Source organism: Vidua chalybeata, chromosome 35, assembly GCF_026979565.1.
Source record: "Vidua chalybeata isolate OUT-0048 chromosome 35, bVidCha1 merged haplotype, whole genome shotgun sequence".
NCBI lineage: Eukaryota > Metazoa > Chordata > Aves > Passeriformes > Viduidae > Vidua > Vidua chalybeata.
Window position 1 is genome coordinate 366,510 of NC_071564.1, and position 14,878 is coordinate 381,387.

The following is a 14,878-nucleotide window of genomic DNA, read 5'->3' on the forward strand; positions in this document are numbered from 1 at the left end:
GTCCCTCGGGATTTTGGGAATAGATCCCCGGATTTGGGGAATGGATCCCCGGAAATCCGGGAATGGATCTGTGGGGTTTTGGGAATGGATCCTGGGATTCCAGGAATGGATCTCCACGATTTTGGGGATGGGCATTAATTAACTAATTCATTAACGATCCGAGTCCCAGGAATTAGTGAAGGGTTCGTGATCCAGAATTAATGAACGATCCGAGTCCCGGGAATTGATTACCGATCCGCGATCCAGAATTAATTAACGATCCGAGTCCTGGGAATTAATGAACGATCCGAGTCCCGGGAATTGATTACCGATCCGCGATCCAGAATTAATTAATTACCGATCCGAGCCCCGGGCGCTGTCCGTGCGCTCCGCTGCTGCTCCGGCCGAATTCCCGGAATTTCCCCCCAAAATCCGCCGCCCCCCCGGGCCCTACAACACCTGGAACTTCCAGGTGCTCTGCTCCTTGAGCTCCAGGCACTCGCCGGGCCCGAAATTCACCTTCCAGGCGCCGCCCGGCTCCTTGAGCTCCAGGCACTCGCCGGGCCCGTAGCCCAGCCCGGGGGTCGCCCCGAAACCCGCGGGGGACGCGGCCAGGCCGAGCACGGGGGCGGGGGCGGGGCCCAGGGGGCTGAGCGCGCCCACCTGCGGCGGCAGCGGCGACAGGTAAGGGTCGAGCCCCCCGAAGTAGCCGGGGTAGCCCTGGGCGAAGCCCCCCGAGGCGGGGAAGCCGCGGAACGGCGGGGCCGCGCCCCCGGCGGGGTCGGGCAGCGGCGACAGCGCGGCGGGGCTCCAGATGGACACGGGCGGGGGCCCGGGCGGGGCCGGGGGGGGCGTGAAGGGGCCCGGGGGGGGCTCCGGCGGGGGGTCGCGGGGTGGGGAGGTCTTCTTTTTGGGGGGTGGTCGCGGTTTGGGGGGGCCCGAGCCTTGGGCTTGCTGCTGGCGGCACTTGGCGCGGCGGTTCTTGAACCACACCTGTTGTGGGGAGGGGTGGGGGGGAGAGGACACGGGGAAACTGAGGCACGGGGGGACACGGGGGGACACGGGGAAACTGAGGCACGGGGGGGACACGGGGGTGCACGGGGAAACTGAGGCACGGGTGGACACGTGGGGACGCGGGGAAACTCAGTCACGGGGGAGACAAAGGAACACGAGGGGACATGGGGGGACATGGGGAAACTGAGGCACGGGGGACACGGCAGGACACGGGGGGGCACGGGGAAACTGAGGCACGGGGGACACGGGGGACACACGGCGATATTGAGGCTCCCCGTGTCGTCCCCCCCCCCCCACCACGTCCCACCTGCACCCACCTGGGACTCACCTGCTCCTCCCGCCCCGCCCCATGCACGGGACACCGTGCCCAGGTCCCCTCCCGTGTCACACCTGTCCTGTGTCACACCTGTCCCTGTGTCACACCTGTCCCGTGTCACACCTGTCCCGTGTCACACCTGTCCCACACCTGTCCCGTGTCACACCTGTCCCGTGTCACACCTGTCCCACACGTGTCCCACACCTGTCCCACCTGCACGCGGGACTCGGGCAGGTTGATTTTCAGCGCCACCTCCTCCCGCATGAAGATGTGTCCCTGTCCCCGTGTCACACCCGTGTCACACCTGTCCCACACCTGTCCCGTGTCACACCTGTCCCGTGTCATACCTGTCCCGTGTCACACCCGTGTCACACCTGTCCCACACCTGTCCCGTGTCACACCTGTCCCGTGTCACACCCGTGTCACACCCGTGTCACACCTGTCCCTGTGTCACACCTGTCCCACACCTGCCCCGTGTCACACCCGTGTCACACCTGTCCCGTGTCACACCCGTGTCACACCCGTGTCACACCTGTCCCACACCTGTCCCACACGTGTCCCACACCTGTCCCACCTGCACGCGGGACTCGGGCAGGTTGATTTTCAGCGCCACCTCCTCCCGCATGAAGATGTGTCCCTGTCCCCGTGTCACACCCGTGTCACACCTGTCCCACACCTGCCCCGTGTCACACCCGTGTCACACCTGTCCCTGTGTCACACCTGTCCCACACCTGCCCCGTGTCACACCCGTGTCACACCTGTCCCGTGTCACACCCGTGTCACACCCGTGTCACACCTGTCCCACACCTGTCCCACACGTGTCCCACACCTGTCCCACCTGCACGCGGGACTCGGGCAGGTTGATTTTCAGCGCCACCTCCTCCCGCATGAAGATGTCCGGGTAGCGCGTCTTGGCGAAGAGCGCCTCCAGCACGTCCAGCTGCGCCCGCGTGAAGGTGGTGCGCTCCCGCCGCTGCTTCCGGGGGGTCCCTGGGGGGCACGGGGGGGGCACGGACCCCCGGCGTTGGGGAGAGACCCCCGGGATTGGGGGGGAACCCCGGGATTGGGGGAGAACCCCTGGGATTGGGGAGAGACCCCCGGGATTGGGGGAGACCCCCGGGATTGGGGGAGAACCCCTGGGATTGGGGAGAGACCCCCCGGGAATTGGGAGAGACCCCCGGAATGGGGAGAGACCCCCGGGAATGGGGAGAGACCCCCGGCGTTGGGGAGAGACCCCCGGGAATCGGGGGAGACCCCCGGGAATGGGGAGAGACCCCCGGGAATTGAGAGAGACCCCCGGGAATGGGGAGAGACCCCCGGAAATGGGGAGAGACCCCCGGGATTGGGGGGGAACCCCTGGGATTGGGGAGAGACCCCCCGGAATGGGGAATGGAGGAGAGACCCCCGGGAATGGGGAGAGACCCCCGGGAATTGGGAGAGACCCTCGGCGTTGGGGAGAGACCCCCGGGAATGGGGAGAGACCCCCGGCGTTGGGGAGAGACCCCTGGGATTGGGGAGAGACCCCCGGGAATGGGGAGAGACCCCCGGGAATTGAGAGAGACCCCCGGGAATGGGGAGAGACCCCCGGAAATGGGGAGAGACCCCCGGCGCTGGGGAGAGACCCCTGGGAATGGGGAGAGACCCCCGGAAATGGGGAGAGACCCCCGGCGTTGGGGAGAGACCCCCGGGAATGGGGAGAGACCCCCGGAATGGGGAGAGACCCCTGGGAATGGGGAGAGACCCCCGGGATTTTGGTACCCCACGGGATTTGGGGGTTCCCTCATCCCCATCCCCCCCCCAGTGACCCCCCCCCAATGCTGGGGTACCCGAGTTCCCCACGGAGGGGTCCCTCAGCCCCACCTCCCCCCAGTGACCCCTCCAAATTTTAGGGATTTAGGGGGGGTTTCTCTCATCCCCACCCCCCCGAATTTGGAGTTTGGGGGGGGGGGGTCCCTCATCCCCACCCCCCCAGCGACCCCCCCAAATTTTGGGGTACCCGGGTACCCCACGGGGGGGGGCAGCAGCTCCAGGCCCAGCCCGCTGACGCCGAAGTGCGGCTGCTTCAGGTACGACATCATGGCGGGGGGGCTGCGGGGACACCGGGGGACACCGGGGGACACCGATGGCACCGGGGGGGGGGCACAGAGCTGTCCCCACCCCCCTCCCAACCTCCCCCGTGCCCCCCAAAACACCCCCCCTGTGCCAAATGCGGCCCCCCCCCATAACCTCCGTGTCCTCGAGCCCCCCCCTCCCCTCGATGTCCCCCGATGTCCCCCGGTGTCCCCTGCTCTCTGGTGGCCCTGTCCCTGTGTCCCCAAGGCTCTGGTGGCCCTGTCCCCCTGTCCCCAAGGCCCTGGTGGCCCTGTCCCCAAGGTCCTAGGGGTCCCACCTCCTTGTCCCCATCTCCCTGGTGGCCCTGTCCCCCTGTCCCCATCTCCTTGGTGGCCCTGGTGGCCCTGTCCCCAGCCCCGTGGTGGCCCTGTCCCCAAGGCCCTGGTGGCCCTGTCCCCCTGTCCCCAAGGTCCTAGGGGTCCCATCCCCTTGTCCCCATCTCCTTGGTGGCCCTGTCCCCCTGTCCCCAGCCCTGTGGTGGCCCTGTCCCCCTGTCCCCATCTCCCTGGTGGCCCTGTCCCCTTGTCCCCAAGGTCCTAGGGGTCCCATCCCCTTGTCCCCATCTCCTTGGTGGCCCTGTCCCCCTGTCCCCAGCCCTGTGGTGGCCCTGTCCCCCTGTCCCCATCTCCCTGGTGGCCCTGTCCCCTTGTCCCCAAGGTCCTAGGGGTCCCATCCCCTTGTCCCCATCTCCTTGGTGGCCCTGTCCCCCTGTCCCCAGCCCCGTGGTGGCCCTGTCCCCTCCGCGCCCCCCGTCCGGCCGTACCTGTGCCGGTGGCACGGTGACAGCGGCGCCGGTGGCACGGCGATGGTGGCACGGCGATGGTGGCACGGCGCCGGTGGCACGGCGATGGTGGCACGGCGATGGTGACACGGTGACAGCGGCGCCGGTGGCAGGGGAGGCACCCCCGCGGCGGGGGGAGCCTTAAGTAGGAGGCGGTGATGTCACCCCCTAATCCGGGGGGACAGCGGGGACATTGGCCCGGCGCTAATCCGGAGTGGCACCAATTAACGGGGGGGACACGGGGGGGACACGGGGGGGACATGGGGGGGGACATGGGGGCACAGAGAGGGGACACGGGGGGGGGACACTGGGAATGGCACTGGGGACACTGGGACTGGGATTTGGGGACACAAGGGGGACACCGGGACTGGGATTTGGGGACATTGGGCCTGGGATTTGGGGGCACCGGGACTGGGATTGGAGGGGACAGCAGGATCTGGGGACATCAGGATTTGGGGACACCGGGGTGACACTGGGACTGGGATTTGGGGACACTGGGATTGAAGGGGACACCGGGATTTGGGGACACGGGGGTGACACCGGGACTGGGATTTGGGGACATCAGGATCTGGGGACACCAGGGTGACACCAGGACTGGAATTTGGGGACATTGGCACCGGGATTTGGGGACACCGGGGTGACACTGGGACTGGGATTTGAGGACATTGGGACTGGGATTGGAGGGGACAGCGGGATTTGGGGACACCGGGATTGGGATTTGGGGACACGGGGGTGACACCGGGACTGGGATTTGGGGACATTGGCAGTGGGATGTGGGGACACCGGGATTTGGGGACACCGGGATTTGGGGACACGGGGGTGACACCGGGACTGGGATTTGGGGACACTGGCAGTGGGATGTGGGGACACCGGGGTTTGGGGACACCGGGACTGGGATTTGGGGACACTGGCACTGGGATTTGGGGACACCGGGACTGGGATTTGGGGACATTGGCACTGGGATTGGGATTTGGGGACACGGGGGTGACACCGAGCTGGCTCTGAGGGGACATTTTTTTGGGGGGGGGGGGGTGTCTCGTCCTGTCCCCCCCGTGTCCCCTCCCGGGAGGGGTGACACTAATCCCGGCCCAGCTGCCACGTCTGGGCCGCGGGGACACGCGGGGACAGCGGGGACAGCGGGGGAGGGGCCTCAACGGGGGGGGGGGGGGGAGGGGCGGGAATTTGGGGAACGAGCGATCTCCAAAAAATTGGGGTTTTTAATCAAAATCCCCTATTTTTAAACAATAAAAATCATGGGTTTTTTTTTAAATAAAAATTCCCCTGTTTTTAATATTAAAATTAAATTTTTAAAAATCCAAATCCATTTATTTTTTATTATTAAAAAAAAAAAATTCGATATTTACATCAAAACCCCCTCTGTTTTTAATATAAAAATTGGATTTTTAAATTGAAATCCACGTATTTTTAATATTGAAAAATCGGATTGTTTAAATCAAAATCCCTTCTATTCTTAATATGAAAAATTGGATTTTAAAACCAAAACCCGCTCTATTTTTAGTACAAAAATTGGGTTTTTAAATCAAAACCCGCTCTATTTTTAGCATAAAAATTGGATTTTTAAAATCAAAACCCCCCCCTAATTTTAATATTAAAACCAGGATTCTTTAAAATCAAAATTCCCTCTATTTTTTATATAAAAAAAATTGGCTATTTATACCAACCCCCCCCCGTGTTTTAACATAAAAACTTGGGTTTTTAAAAATCAAAGCCCCCCTATTTTTTAATATTTAAAAAATCGGATTTTTTAACCAAAACCCCCTTATATTTTTAAGTACAAAAAATTAAACTTCCCGGTCAAGATCCCCTCTCTTTTTGACGATAAAAACGGGGACATTCCCACGGACCCCCCCCCCCAAATTTCCCCAATTTTCGGACCCAAAGGAGGAACCCCCCCCCCCCCGCCCCTCCCCCCTTTTCCCGGGGCTCAGGTGGCCGCCCCTCCCCCCTAATCCCGATTATCCCGATTTGTCCCGGGCTGTCAGGAGCCATCGATGTCCCGGGATAATCCCCCGCCCCCTCCCCGCGCCGAGCCCCCCCCTCCCCCCGCCGGGGCCGGAATTTGGGGAGAAATTCTGGGGAAGCCCCGGAATTTGGGTGGAATTCCGCGGAAATCGGGGACTTCCCCTGGGATTTGCCGTATTTTGGGAAGGTGGGGAAGCCACGCCCACCCCAATTAACCTCGCGTTCTTAATTAACCCCCCCGTTCCCTGATTAACCCCGCCCCACTCCCGAAATTTTGGGATAAAGGGCGGGAATTTGAGAAATCCCCACAAAATTTGGGTGGAATTCCCAGGAAATCGGGGATTTGCCGTATTTTGGGAAGGTGGGGAAGCCACGCCCACCCCAATTAACCCCCCCTCCCCGTTCTTAATTAACCCCCCCATTCCCTAATTAATTAATTCCTCCCCACTCCCCCAGTTTTGGGACAAAGGTCGGGAATGTGGGGATTCCCAGAAATTTGGGTGGAATTCCCAGGGAATTGGGGATTTTCCTGGGATTTTTTTTAATTCCAGCACAGTCGGGGTCACAGCGCCCCCCCCCCCCCCAAATTCCCCCTTTTTGCCCCCAAAACCACGCGTAGAAAACCGGGAATTCCCAAAATACTGGATATCCCGAGCGCCCCAAGAAAACCAACAAAAAACGGGGGAAACCACCCCAAAAAAAAAAAAAAAAAACCCAAATTTTGGGAATTTAGGGTCTGGGATTTTGGGCTGAAAGGCAGGGATTTGGGGAACCCCAAGAATCCGGGATGAACCCCAAAGGAACCCGGAATTTCCGCGGGATTCTCTCTTTATTCCGACAGCACCGCCCCGAAATTCCCAATTTCCCCCCCGCCCCCCGTCCCAAAATCCCCCTTTTTTCCCCCCAAAAACCGCGCGTAGAAAACCAGGGGCGCCCCCGCCCCCCTCCCCCCGAGCGTACAAAAAAAGGAGGAATTCGCCCCAAAAAGCCGCGGGGAGGCGGGATTTGCCCGGGATTTGCCCGGGATTTGCCCGGGATTGCCGGATTTTGCCGGATTCCCCCCAAATTTGGCCGGAGCTGGCGGAGCTCAGGCGCGCTCGCCGCGGATCCGCCGCGCCAGCTGGATGTCCTTGGGCATGATGGTGACGCGCTTGGCGTGGATGGCGCACAGGTTGGTGTCCTCAAAGAGCCCCACCAGGTACGCCTCGCTGGCCTCCTGCGCAGGTGAGACAGGTGAGACACAGGTGAGACAGGTGTGACAGGTGTGACACACCCAGAGTCACCTGTCACCCCCCGTGTCCTCAAAGAGCCCCACCAGGTACGCCTCGCTGGCCTCCTGCGCAGGTGAGACAGGTGAGACACAGGTGAGACAGGTATGAGACAGGTGAGAGACAGGTGTGACAGGTGTGATACAGGTCTGATACAGGTGAGACAGGTGAGACAGGTGTGAAACCCACAGGTAAGACAGGTGACACAAATGGCAGCACTCTGGAAGCGCCGGTCGGTTTTGGGCTGTCACTGTCAGTGCCCAGGTGTGTCCCTCACCTGCCCAGGTGTGTCCAGGTGTGCCCCTCACCTGCCCAGGTATGTCCCTCACCTGCCCAGGTGTGTCCCAGGTGTGCCCCTCACCTGCCCAGGTGTGTCCCTCACCTGTCCAGGTGTGTCCCAGGTATGTCCCAGGTGTGTCCCTCACCTGCAGGGCGCCGATGGCGGCGCTCTGGAAGCGCAGGTCGGTTTTGGGCCGTCACTGTCAGTGCTCAGGTGTGCCCAGGTGTGTCCCAGGTGTGTCCCTCACCTGCCCAGGTGTGCCCAGGTGTGTCCCAGGTGTGTCCAGGTGTGCCCCTCACCTGCAGGGCGCCGATGGCGGCGCTCTGGAAGCGCAGGTCGGTTTTGTGTCAGTACCCAGGTGTGCCCAGGTGTGTCCCAGGTGTGTCCCTCACCTGCCCAGGTGTGTCCCAGGTGTGCCCCTCACCTGCAGGGCGCCGATGGCGGCGCTCTGGAAGCGCAGGTCGGTTTTGGGCTGTCACTGTCAGTGCTCAGGTGTGTCCCAGGTATGTCCCTCACCTGCCCAGGTGTGTCCCAGGTGTGCCCAGGTGTGCCCCTCACCTGCAGGGTGCCGATGGCGGCGCTCTGGAAGCGCAGGTCGGTTTTGGGCCGTCACTGTCAATACCCAGGTGTGTCCCTCACCTGCCCAGGTGTGTCCCAGGTGTGCCCCTCACCTGCCCAGGTGTGTCCCTCACCTGTCCAGGTGTGTCCCAGGTGTGTCCCAGGTGTGTCCCTCACCTGCAGGGCGCCGATGGCGGCGCTCTGGAAGCGCAGGTCGGTTTTGGGCCGTCACTGTCAATACCCAGGTGTGTCCCTCACCTGCCCAGGTGTGCCCAGGTGTGTCCCAGGTGTGCCCCTCACCTGCAGGGCGCCGATGGCGGCGCTCTGGAAGCGCAGGTCGGTTTTGGGCTGTCACTGTCAATACCCAGGTGTGTCCCAGGTGTGTCCAGGTGTGCCCCTCACCTGCAGGGCGCCGATGGCGGCGCTCTGGAAGCGCAGGTCGGTTTTGGGCTGTCACTGTCAGTGCTCAGGTGTGTCCCAGGTGTGCCCAGGTGTGCCCCAGGTGTGCCCAGGTGTGCCCTCACCTGCAGGGCGCCGATGGCGGCGCTCTGGAAGCGCAGGTCGGTTTTGAAGTCCTGCGCGATCTCCCGCACCAGCCGCTGGAACGGAAGCTTCCGGATCAGCAGCTCCGTGGATTTCTGGTAGCGCCGGATCTCGCGCAGCGCCACCGTGCCGGGGCTGGGGACAGGTACCGTGGGCTCACCTGCGGGGCCGCCCCCGACGCCCACCTGTGCCCGTCACCCACCTGGGTCACCTCACCTGTGTCACCTCACCTGTCCCTGCCACCCACCTGTGTCACCTGTACCCGTCACCCACCTGGGTCACCTGTCCCTGTCACCCACCTGTGCCCGTCGCCCACCTGGGTCACCTCACCTGGGTCACCTCACCTGTCCCTGCCACCCACCTGTGTCACCTCACCTGTCCCTGCCACCCACCTGTCTCCCCAGTACCCCCCAGTATCTCCCGTATCCCCAGTCCCCCCCAGCATACCCCCAGTTTCCCCAGTATTCCCAGTCTCCCCCAGTTCCTCCCAGTATCCCCAGTCTCCCCCAGTTCCTCCCAGTATCCCCAGTGCCCCCCGAGTTTCCCCCAGTTCCTCCCAGTTCCTCCCAGTGCCCCCCAGTCCCTCCCAGTATCCCCAGTGTCCCCAGTTACCGGTAGCGGTGCGGTTTCTTGACGCCGCCGTGGACGGCCAGTTCCCCCCAGTATCCCCAGTTCCCCCCAGTATCCCCAGTCTCTCCCAGTATCCCCCAGTATCCCCAGTCTCTCCCAGTATCCCCAGTCTCTCCCAGTCCCTCCCAGTATCCCCAGTGTCCCCAGTTACCGGTAGCGGTGCGGTTTCTTGACGCCGCCCGTGGACGGCGCGCTCTTCCTTGCGGCCTTGGTGGCCAGCTGCTTGCGCGGCGCCTTGCCGCCCGTGGATTTCCGAGCCGTCTGCTTGGTGCGGGCCATCCCGGGCCGTCACAGCCTGCGACGAGAGCGCGCCGGGGGAGAGAAAAGCGGGGCGAAAAACGGGAAGGACGGGAATAATAATGATAAATAAAAACAAAAAAAACCCAACAAAACCGGGCGAGAGCCGCGCGCGGCCCGCGCGACTACAACTCCCATCAGCGCCCCGCGCGCCGCATCACCTGACCGCTTCCCGCGCCGAAGCCTGATTGGCTGAGCGCGACGCCCGCGCCGCCAACGAACTACCGCACCCAGAAGCCCCCGCGAGGCCCCCGCTGATTCGCCGGGGCGGCGGCGCTCACGCGCCGCGCCTTTGACGGACGCGCCTCGCAGCCAATCGCGCCCCGGCGTTCTGGCCAATCGGCGCGCGGCACCGCACGGAAGGCGGGACTAAGGAGAAGCGTCTCCTCAGGCGACCCCGGCCCCCCCACACCCCCCCCGTTACCCCGCGCACCGGAGCCTCCCCGGTACTTCCCCCCCCGCCACCACCCCCCGGTACCGACGCCGCGCTCCCGGTACCTGCGAGCGGCTCTGGCGGCGGCACTGGAGCCGTGCGGGTCCCGCGGTGCAGCTGCGGCGGCTTCGATCTCCCCCTTCCCGCCTTTCCCGGCAGAAAATGGCGGGTCCCGGCTGAGGGCGGTTCCCGTCGCGCCCCGCGCGCGGCGGGGCGGGAACGGGGTGGGCGGGGCGGGTCGGCTGAGGTGAGGCCGCGCCGCCATCTTGGGCGCCGCCATCTTGGGCGCCTTGAGGGCTTTGGGGGGGATCCGGGTTTATTTTTTTTTTTATTCCATAAATTCCGTAAATCCCGTAATTCCCGTAATTTCCCAGCTGCGGGGCGTTGGGTTTGGGGGTTTAAGCTGGAGGACGGGGTTTGGGAGAGCTCGGAGCGAGGCTTTGCTCTCTCAGGTCTCTCTTCCCGTGAAAACGCCCAGTGGATCCCAAAAAAAAAACCAAAACCAAAAAAAAACCCCACAAAAACAACCAAAACCGCCTCGGTTTTCCGTCTTTTATTCCCAAAAGGAGCAGTTCCACGATTTCATGTGGGTTTTTTTAGGGTTAAGTAAAGGAATTAAGCTTTGAAGAGCTCGGAGTGCGTTGATCCCAAAAAACGCCCTGAAACAACCCAAAACCCAGCTCCGTTTGCCATCCTTTTCTTCCCAAAACGAATAATTCCACAATTCCACGCTGCTGGTTTTTAGGATTCAACAAGAAAAGGGAATTTTTGGAGAGCCTGGAAGGAGGCGCAGCCCTCATCCCTCCTTTTCCCCTAAAACCATAAAAAACCAAAAAACAGCCCCAAACCCACCCAAATCGGGCTCAAATTTCCAACGTTTTATTCCCAAAAGGCCACGGAGTGACAGAGTGGGGGAGCAGGGAGCTGAAAAACGGGGGATAACAAAAGAACCGCGGATTTTCAGTGCTTTAAGATAATTTTTCCCCATTTTTCAGCCTGCCAGGGAGCGTTCCGCAGGAGGAAAATCCCAAAAAAAGCCGATTTTGGCCCAAAACGGCAGCAGCGAAGGCAGCGAGAGGGAGGATTTGGGGGTAAAAGGGGAATAAAAGGTTTTGGGGTGGGACGTGAAGGATTTGGGGCGGAATGAAAGATTGGGATATTTAGGGTGGGCTCTGAGGGTTTTGGGCGGAATTTGGGGGTTTTGGGGTGGGATCTGAGGGTTTTGGATGGAATAAAGAGATTTTGGGTGGGATTTGAGGGATTTTGGGGTGGAATGAAGAGATTTTGGGTGGGATCCACAAGATTTTGGGCGAAATTTGAGGGTTTAGGGTGGGCTCTGAGGGATTTGGGGCGGAATGAAGGGATTTGGGGTGAAATGTTGGGGATTTTGGGTGGGCTCTGGGGGTTTAGGGTAGGTTTAGGGTGGAATGAAGAGATTTGGGCTGAAATTTGAGGATTTTGGGGTGGGCTCTGGGAGTTCAGGGCGGGATTTGGGGTGAAATTTTGGGGGTTTGGGTGGGCTCTGAGGGTTTAGGGTGAAATCTGAGGGATTTGGGGTGAAATTTGGGGATTTTGGGTGGGCTCTGGGGGTTCAGGGCAGGACTTGGGGTGAAATTTGGGGATTTTGGGTGGGCTCTGGCCCCCCCAGCCCCGTGCCCCTCCCGCGCGGGGTCAGGGCAGCGCCCGGTGCCGGCGGCGTTTCGGCGATTCCCGTCATGGAGCGCGGGGGGGGCGGGGGGCCGGGGGGGTCAGCGCTGTCGCGACACGTCCCGATGGCGCCAGATACCCAGCGATATCTCCCGATATATCGCGATGTCCAGCGATATCTCCCGATATATCGCGATATCCAGCGATATTTCCCGATATATCGCGATATCTGGTGATCTCTGCTGATACATTGCGATATCCGGCAATATCTCCCGATATATCGTGATATCTGGTGATATCTCCCGATATATCGCGATACTCGATGACATCTGCTGATATATCACGATACCCAATGACATCTGCTGATATATCGCGATACCCAGCAGTATCTCCCGATATATCGTGACATCTGGCGGTATCTCCCGATATATCGTGATATCTGCTGGTATCTGCTGATATATCGCGATACCCACCGGTATCTCCCAATATATCGCAACGCCTGGCGCTATCTCCTGATATTTCCTGGTGTATCGCGATACCTATCGGCATCTGCCAGTACATGGCGACATCCATCGGTATCTCCCGATATATCGCGACATCCGCCGATATCGGGCGCTATATCGCGACGCGTCGCGACGGCGGCCCCCTAGCGGGGCCTAGGCCAGGCGGGACTCGATGGCGGCCACGATCCTGCGCAGTTTGGGGTCGCTGTCCACGAAGCCATCGCCGTTCTGGGTGGGGGGGGACACCCCAAAATGGGGACGGGGACCGGGGGGGACACCCCAAAATGGGGACGGGGACCGGGGGGGACACCCCAAAATGGGGGTGGGGGAGGGGGGGACACCCCAAAACGGGGGCGGGGGAGGGGCACCCACCTTTTTGGAGTGGACCAGGTGTCCCCCCACGGTCACCTCAAACCATCCCGTCACCTCCGGGGTGCCCTGGCCGCTCGGGGGGGGGGACAGCTGAGTGACCCCCAAAATCCTGGGGGGGGACCCCACCCCAAAAAACCTCCCCCGCCCCCACCCGGGATCCCCCCCGAAATCCTCTGAATCCCACCCCAAAGTCATGTGGGGGTTTTGTCCTCCCCAAAAAATCCTGTGGATTCACCCCAAAATCCTGTGGATACACCCCAAATCCTCTGAATTCACCCCAAATCCTGCAAATTCACCCCAAATCCTCTGAATTCACCCCAAAATCCTGTGAATTCACCCCAAAATCCTGTGGATTCACCCCAAAATCCTGTGGATACACCCCAAATCCTCTGAATTCACCCCAAAATCCTGTGAATTCACCCCAAAATCCTGTGGATTCACCCCAAAATCCTGTGGATACACCCCAAATCCTCTGAATTCACCCCAAAATCCTGTGAATTCACCCTAAATCCTGTGGATACACCCCAAACCCTGCAGATCCCCCCCAATTCCTGTGGATTCACCCCAAATCCTGTGAATCCACCCCAAATTCCTGTGAATCCACCCCAAATTCCTGCGAATCCACCCCAAATCCTGTGAATTCACCCCAAAATCCCAAGACCCCCCCAAATTCCTGTGAATTCCCCCCAAATCCTCCGAGTTCACCCCGAACCCCGTGGCTCCCCCAAATCCCGCACCCCCCCCCCCACAAATCACCGGATCCCCCCCTCCCCCCCCCCAACCCCCCCACGCCCCCTCCCCAAATCAGCCCCGACCCCCCCAAATTTGGGGTCCCCCCCCCCCCCCCAGACCCACCACGTGCAGGGCTCCCGGGAAGCGCCGCTCCAGTTCCCGCTTCAGCTTCTCAAACTGGGATTTGGGGGGGGGTCACTGGTGGGCGTGGGGGCTCCCCCCCTCCCCCCCCGCAGGGTTTTGGGGGGGGGGGAGGTCAGAAAAGGGGGAGGGGGAGGGGCTCACCTTGGGTTTGTAGCCTCAGGCTCCGCTGGGGGACGGGCGGGGAGGGGTAAATGAGGGACCCCCCCCAGAATTGGGGACACCCCCGAAATTGGGGACCCCCCCCCAGAATTGGAGACAAAACCAGAACTGGGGACCCCCCCCCCCAGAATTAGGGACACCCCCCGGAATTGGGGACAAAACCACAATTGGGGATCCGCCCCCCAGAATTAGGGACCCCCCCCCCAGAATTGGGGACCCCCCCCAGAATTAATTAGGGACCCCCCTCCAGAATTGGGACCGCCCCCAGAATTAGGGACCCCCCCCAGAATTAATTAGGGACACACCCCCGGAATTGGGGACACCCCCAGAACTGGGGACCCTCACCCAAAATTGGGGACCTCCCCCTCGGAATTGGGGACCCCCCCGCGGGATTAGGGACCCTCACCCAGAATTGCTCCCCCCCCCCCCCCCCCAGAACTGGGGCACCCCCCGGGGCTCAGGGACCCCCCCCCGGAATTGGGGACCCCCTCGGAACTGGAGACCCCCACCCAGAACTGGGCCCCCCCCCGGGGCTCAGGGACCCCCCCGGAATTGGGTCCCCCCCAGTTTGGGCCCCCCGGTACCAGTAAAGGACATGGACTGGGAGCGGCGCCATGGCGGCAACTGCGCATGCGCGGGAGGGGCGGGACCAGCACGGGGCCACCGCGGGACCAGTGAAACCAGTACGGGACCAGTGAAACCAGTACGGGACCACCAGTGAAACCAGTACGGGACCAGTGAAACCAGTACGGGACCACCAGTGAAACCAGTACGGGACCAGTGAAACCAGTACGGGACCACCAGTGAAACCAGTACGGGACCAGTGAAACCAGTACGGGACCACCAGTGAAACCAGTACGGGACCAGTGAAACCAGTACGGGACCACCAGTGAAACCAGTACGGGACCAGTGAAACCAGTACGGGACCACCAGTGAAACCAGTACGGGACCAGTGAAACCAGTACGGGACCACCAGTGAAACCAGTACGGGACCACCAGTGAAACCAGTACGGGACCAGTGAAACCAGTACGGGACCACCAGTGAAACCAGTACGGGACCAGTGAAACCAGTACGGGACCACCAGTGAAACCAGTACGGGACACCGCTGGGACCAGTGAAACCAGTA

The 14,878-nt window shown here is 61.6% G+C and overlaps 3 protein-coding genes across 5 annotated transcripts; all 3 read right to left on the minus strand.

Annotated features, from left to right (window-relative positions):
* Positions 1-47: 47 nt before the first annotated feature.
* On the minus strand, positions 48-3,654 carry LOC128802265 (homeobox protein otx5-like). Of its 2 annotated transcripts, none has more exons than XM_053968548.1 (3): positions 3,294-3,654; positions 2,148-2,311; positions 48-972 (listed from the first exon to the last, which is right to left on the minus strand). In XM_053968548.1, exons 1-3 carry the CDS (start codon positions 3,385-3,387, stop codon positions 430-432), a joined length of 801 nt encoding a protein of 266 aa, XP_053824523.1. In that variant the 5' UTR covers positions 3,388-3,654; the 3' UTR covers positions 48-429. The 2 variants fall into 2 exon arrangements, with proteins under 2 accessions (XP_053824523.1, XP_053824522.1); XM_053968547.1 differs by having other exon boundaries at positions 2,148-2,299; positions 3,306-3,460.
* A 3,547-nt stretch (positions 3,655-7,201) lies between these two features.
* On the minus strand, positions 7,202-10,387 carry LOC128802252 (histone H3.3A). 2 transcript variants are annotated; one of them, XM_053968520.1, is made up of 4 exons: positions 10,260-10,387; positions 9,616-9,759; positions 8,816-8,969; positions 7,202-7,401 (listed from the first exon to the last, which is right to left on the minus strand). In XM_053968520.1, exons 2-4 carry the CDS (start codon positions 9,741-9,743, stop codon positions 7,273-7,275), a joined length of 411 nt encoding a protein of 136 aa, XP_053824495.1. In that variant the 5' UTR covers positions 9,744-9,759; positions 10,260-10,387; the 3' UTR covers positions 7,202-7,272. The 2 variants fall into 2 exon arrangements, with proteins under 2 accessions (XP_053824495.1, XP_053824496.1); XM_053968521.1 differs by lacking the exon at positions 7,202-7,401 and adding an exon at positions 7,450-7,521.
* A 345-nt stretch (positions 10,388-10,732) lies between these two features.
* Positions 10,733-14,482, minus strand: SELENOW (selenoprotein W). The gene is made up of 5 exons (XM_053968522.1): positions 14,336-14,482; positions 13,734-13,758; positions 13,572-13,625; positions 12,717-12,791; positions 10,733-12,572 (listed from the first exon to the last, which is right to left on the minus strand). The coding sequence occupies exons 1-5, from the start codon at positions 14,365-14,367 to the stop codon at positions 12,498-12,500; spliced, it is 261 nt and encodes an 86-aa protein (XP_053824497.1). The 5' UTR covers positions 14,368-14,482; the 3' UTR covers positions 10,733-12,497.
* Positions 14,483-14,878: the final 396 nt, after the last annotated feature.

Bases quoted from the DNA above. Each gene is read 5' to 3' on its own strand.
- LOC128802265 (XM_053968548.1), bottom strand. From the start codon at position 3,387: ATGATGTCGTACCTGAAGCAGCCGCACTTCGGCGTCAGCGGGCTGGGC. The intron at 2,312-3,293 runs TTGGGGGGGTCG...CCGTGCCCCCCC, and splicing joins GTACCCGGGTACCCCAAAAT to CGTGCCCCCCAGGGACCCCC. The intron at 973-2,147 runs GTGGGACAGGTG...TCCCCACAACAG, and splicing joins TGCCCGAGTCCCGCGTGCAG to GTGTGGTTCAAGAACCGCCG.
- LOC128802252 (XM_053968520.1), bottom strand. From the start codon at position 9,743: ATGGCCCGCACCAAGCAGACGGCTCGGAAATCCACGGGCGGCAAGGCG. The intron at 8,970-9,615 runs GTAACTGGGGAC...ACCTGTCCCCAG, and splicing joins AAGAAACCGCACCGCTACCG to CCCCGGCACGGTGGCGCTGC. The intron at 7,402-8,815 runs GTGAGGGCACAC...TCACCTGCGCAG, and splicing joins CCGCCATCGGCGCCCTGCAG to GAGGCCAGCGAGGCGTACCT.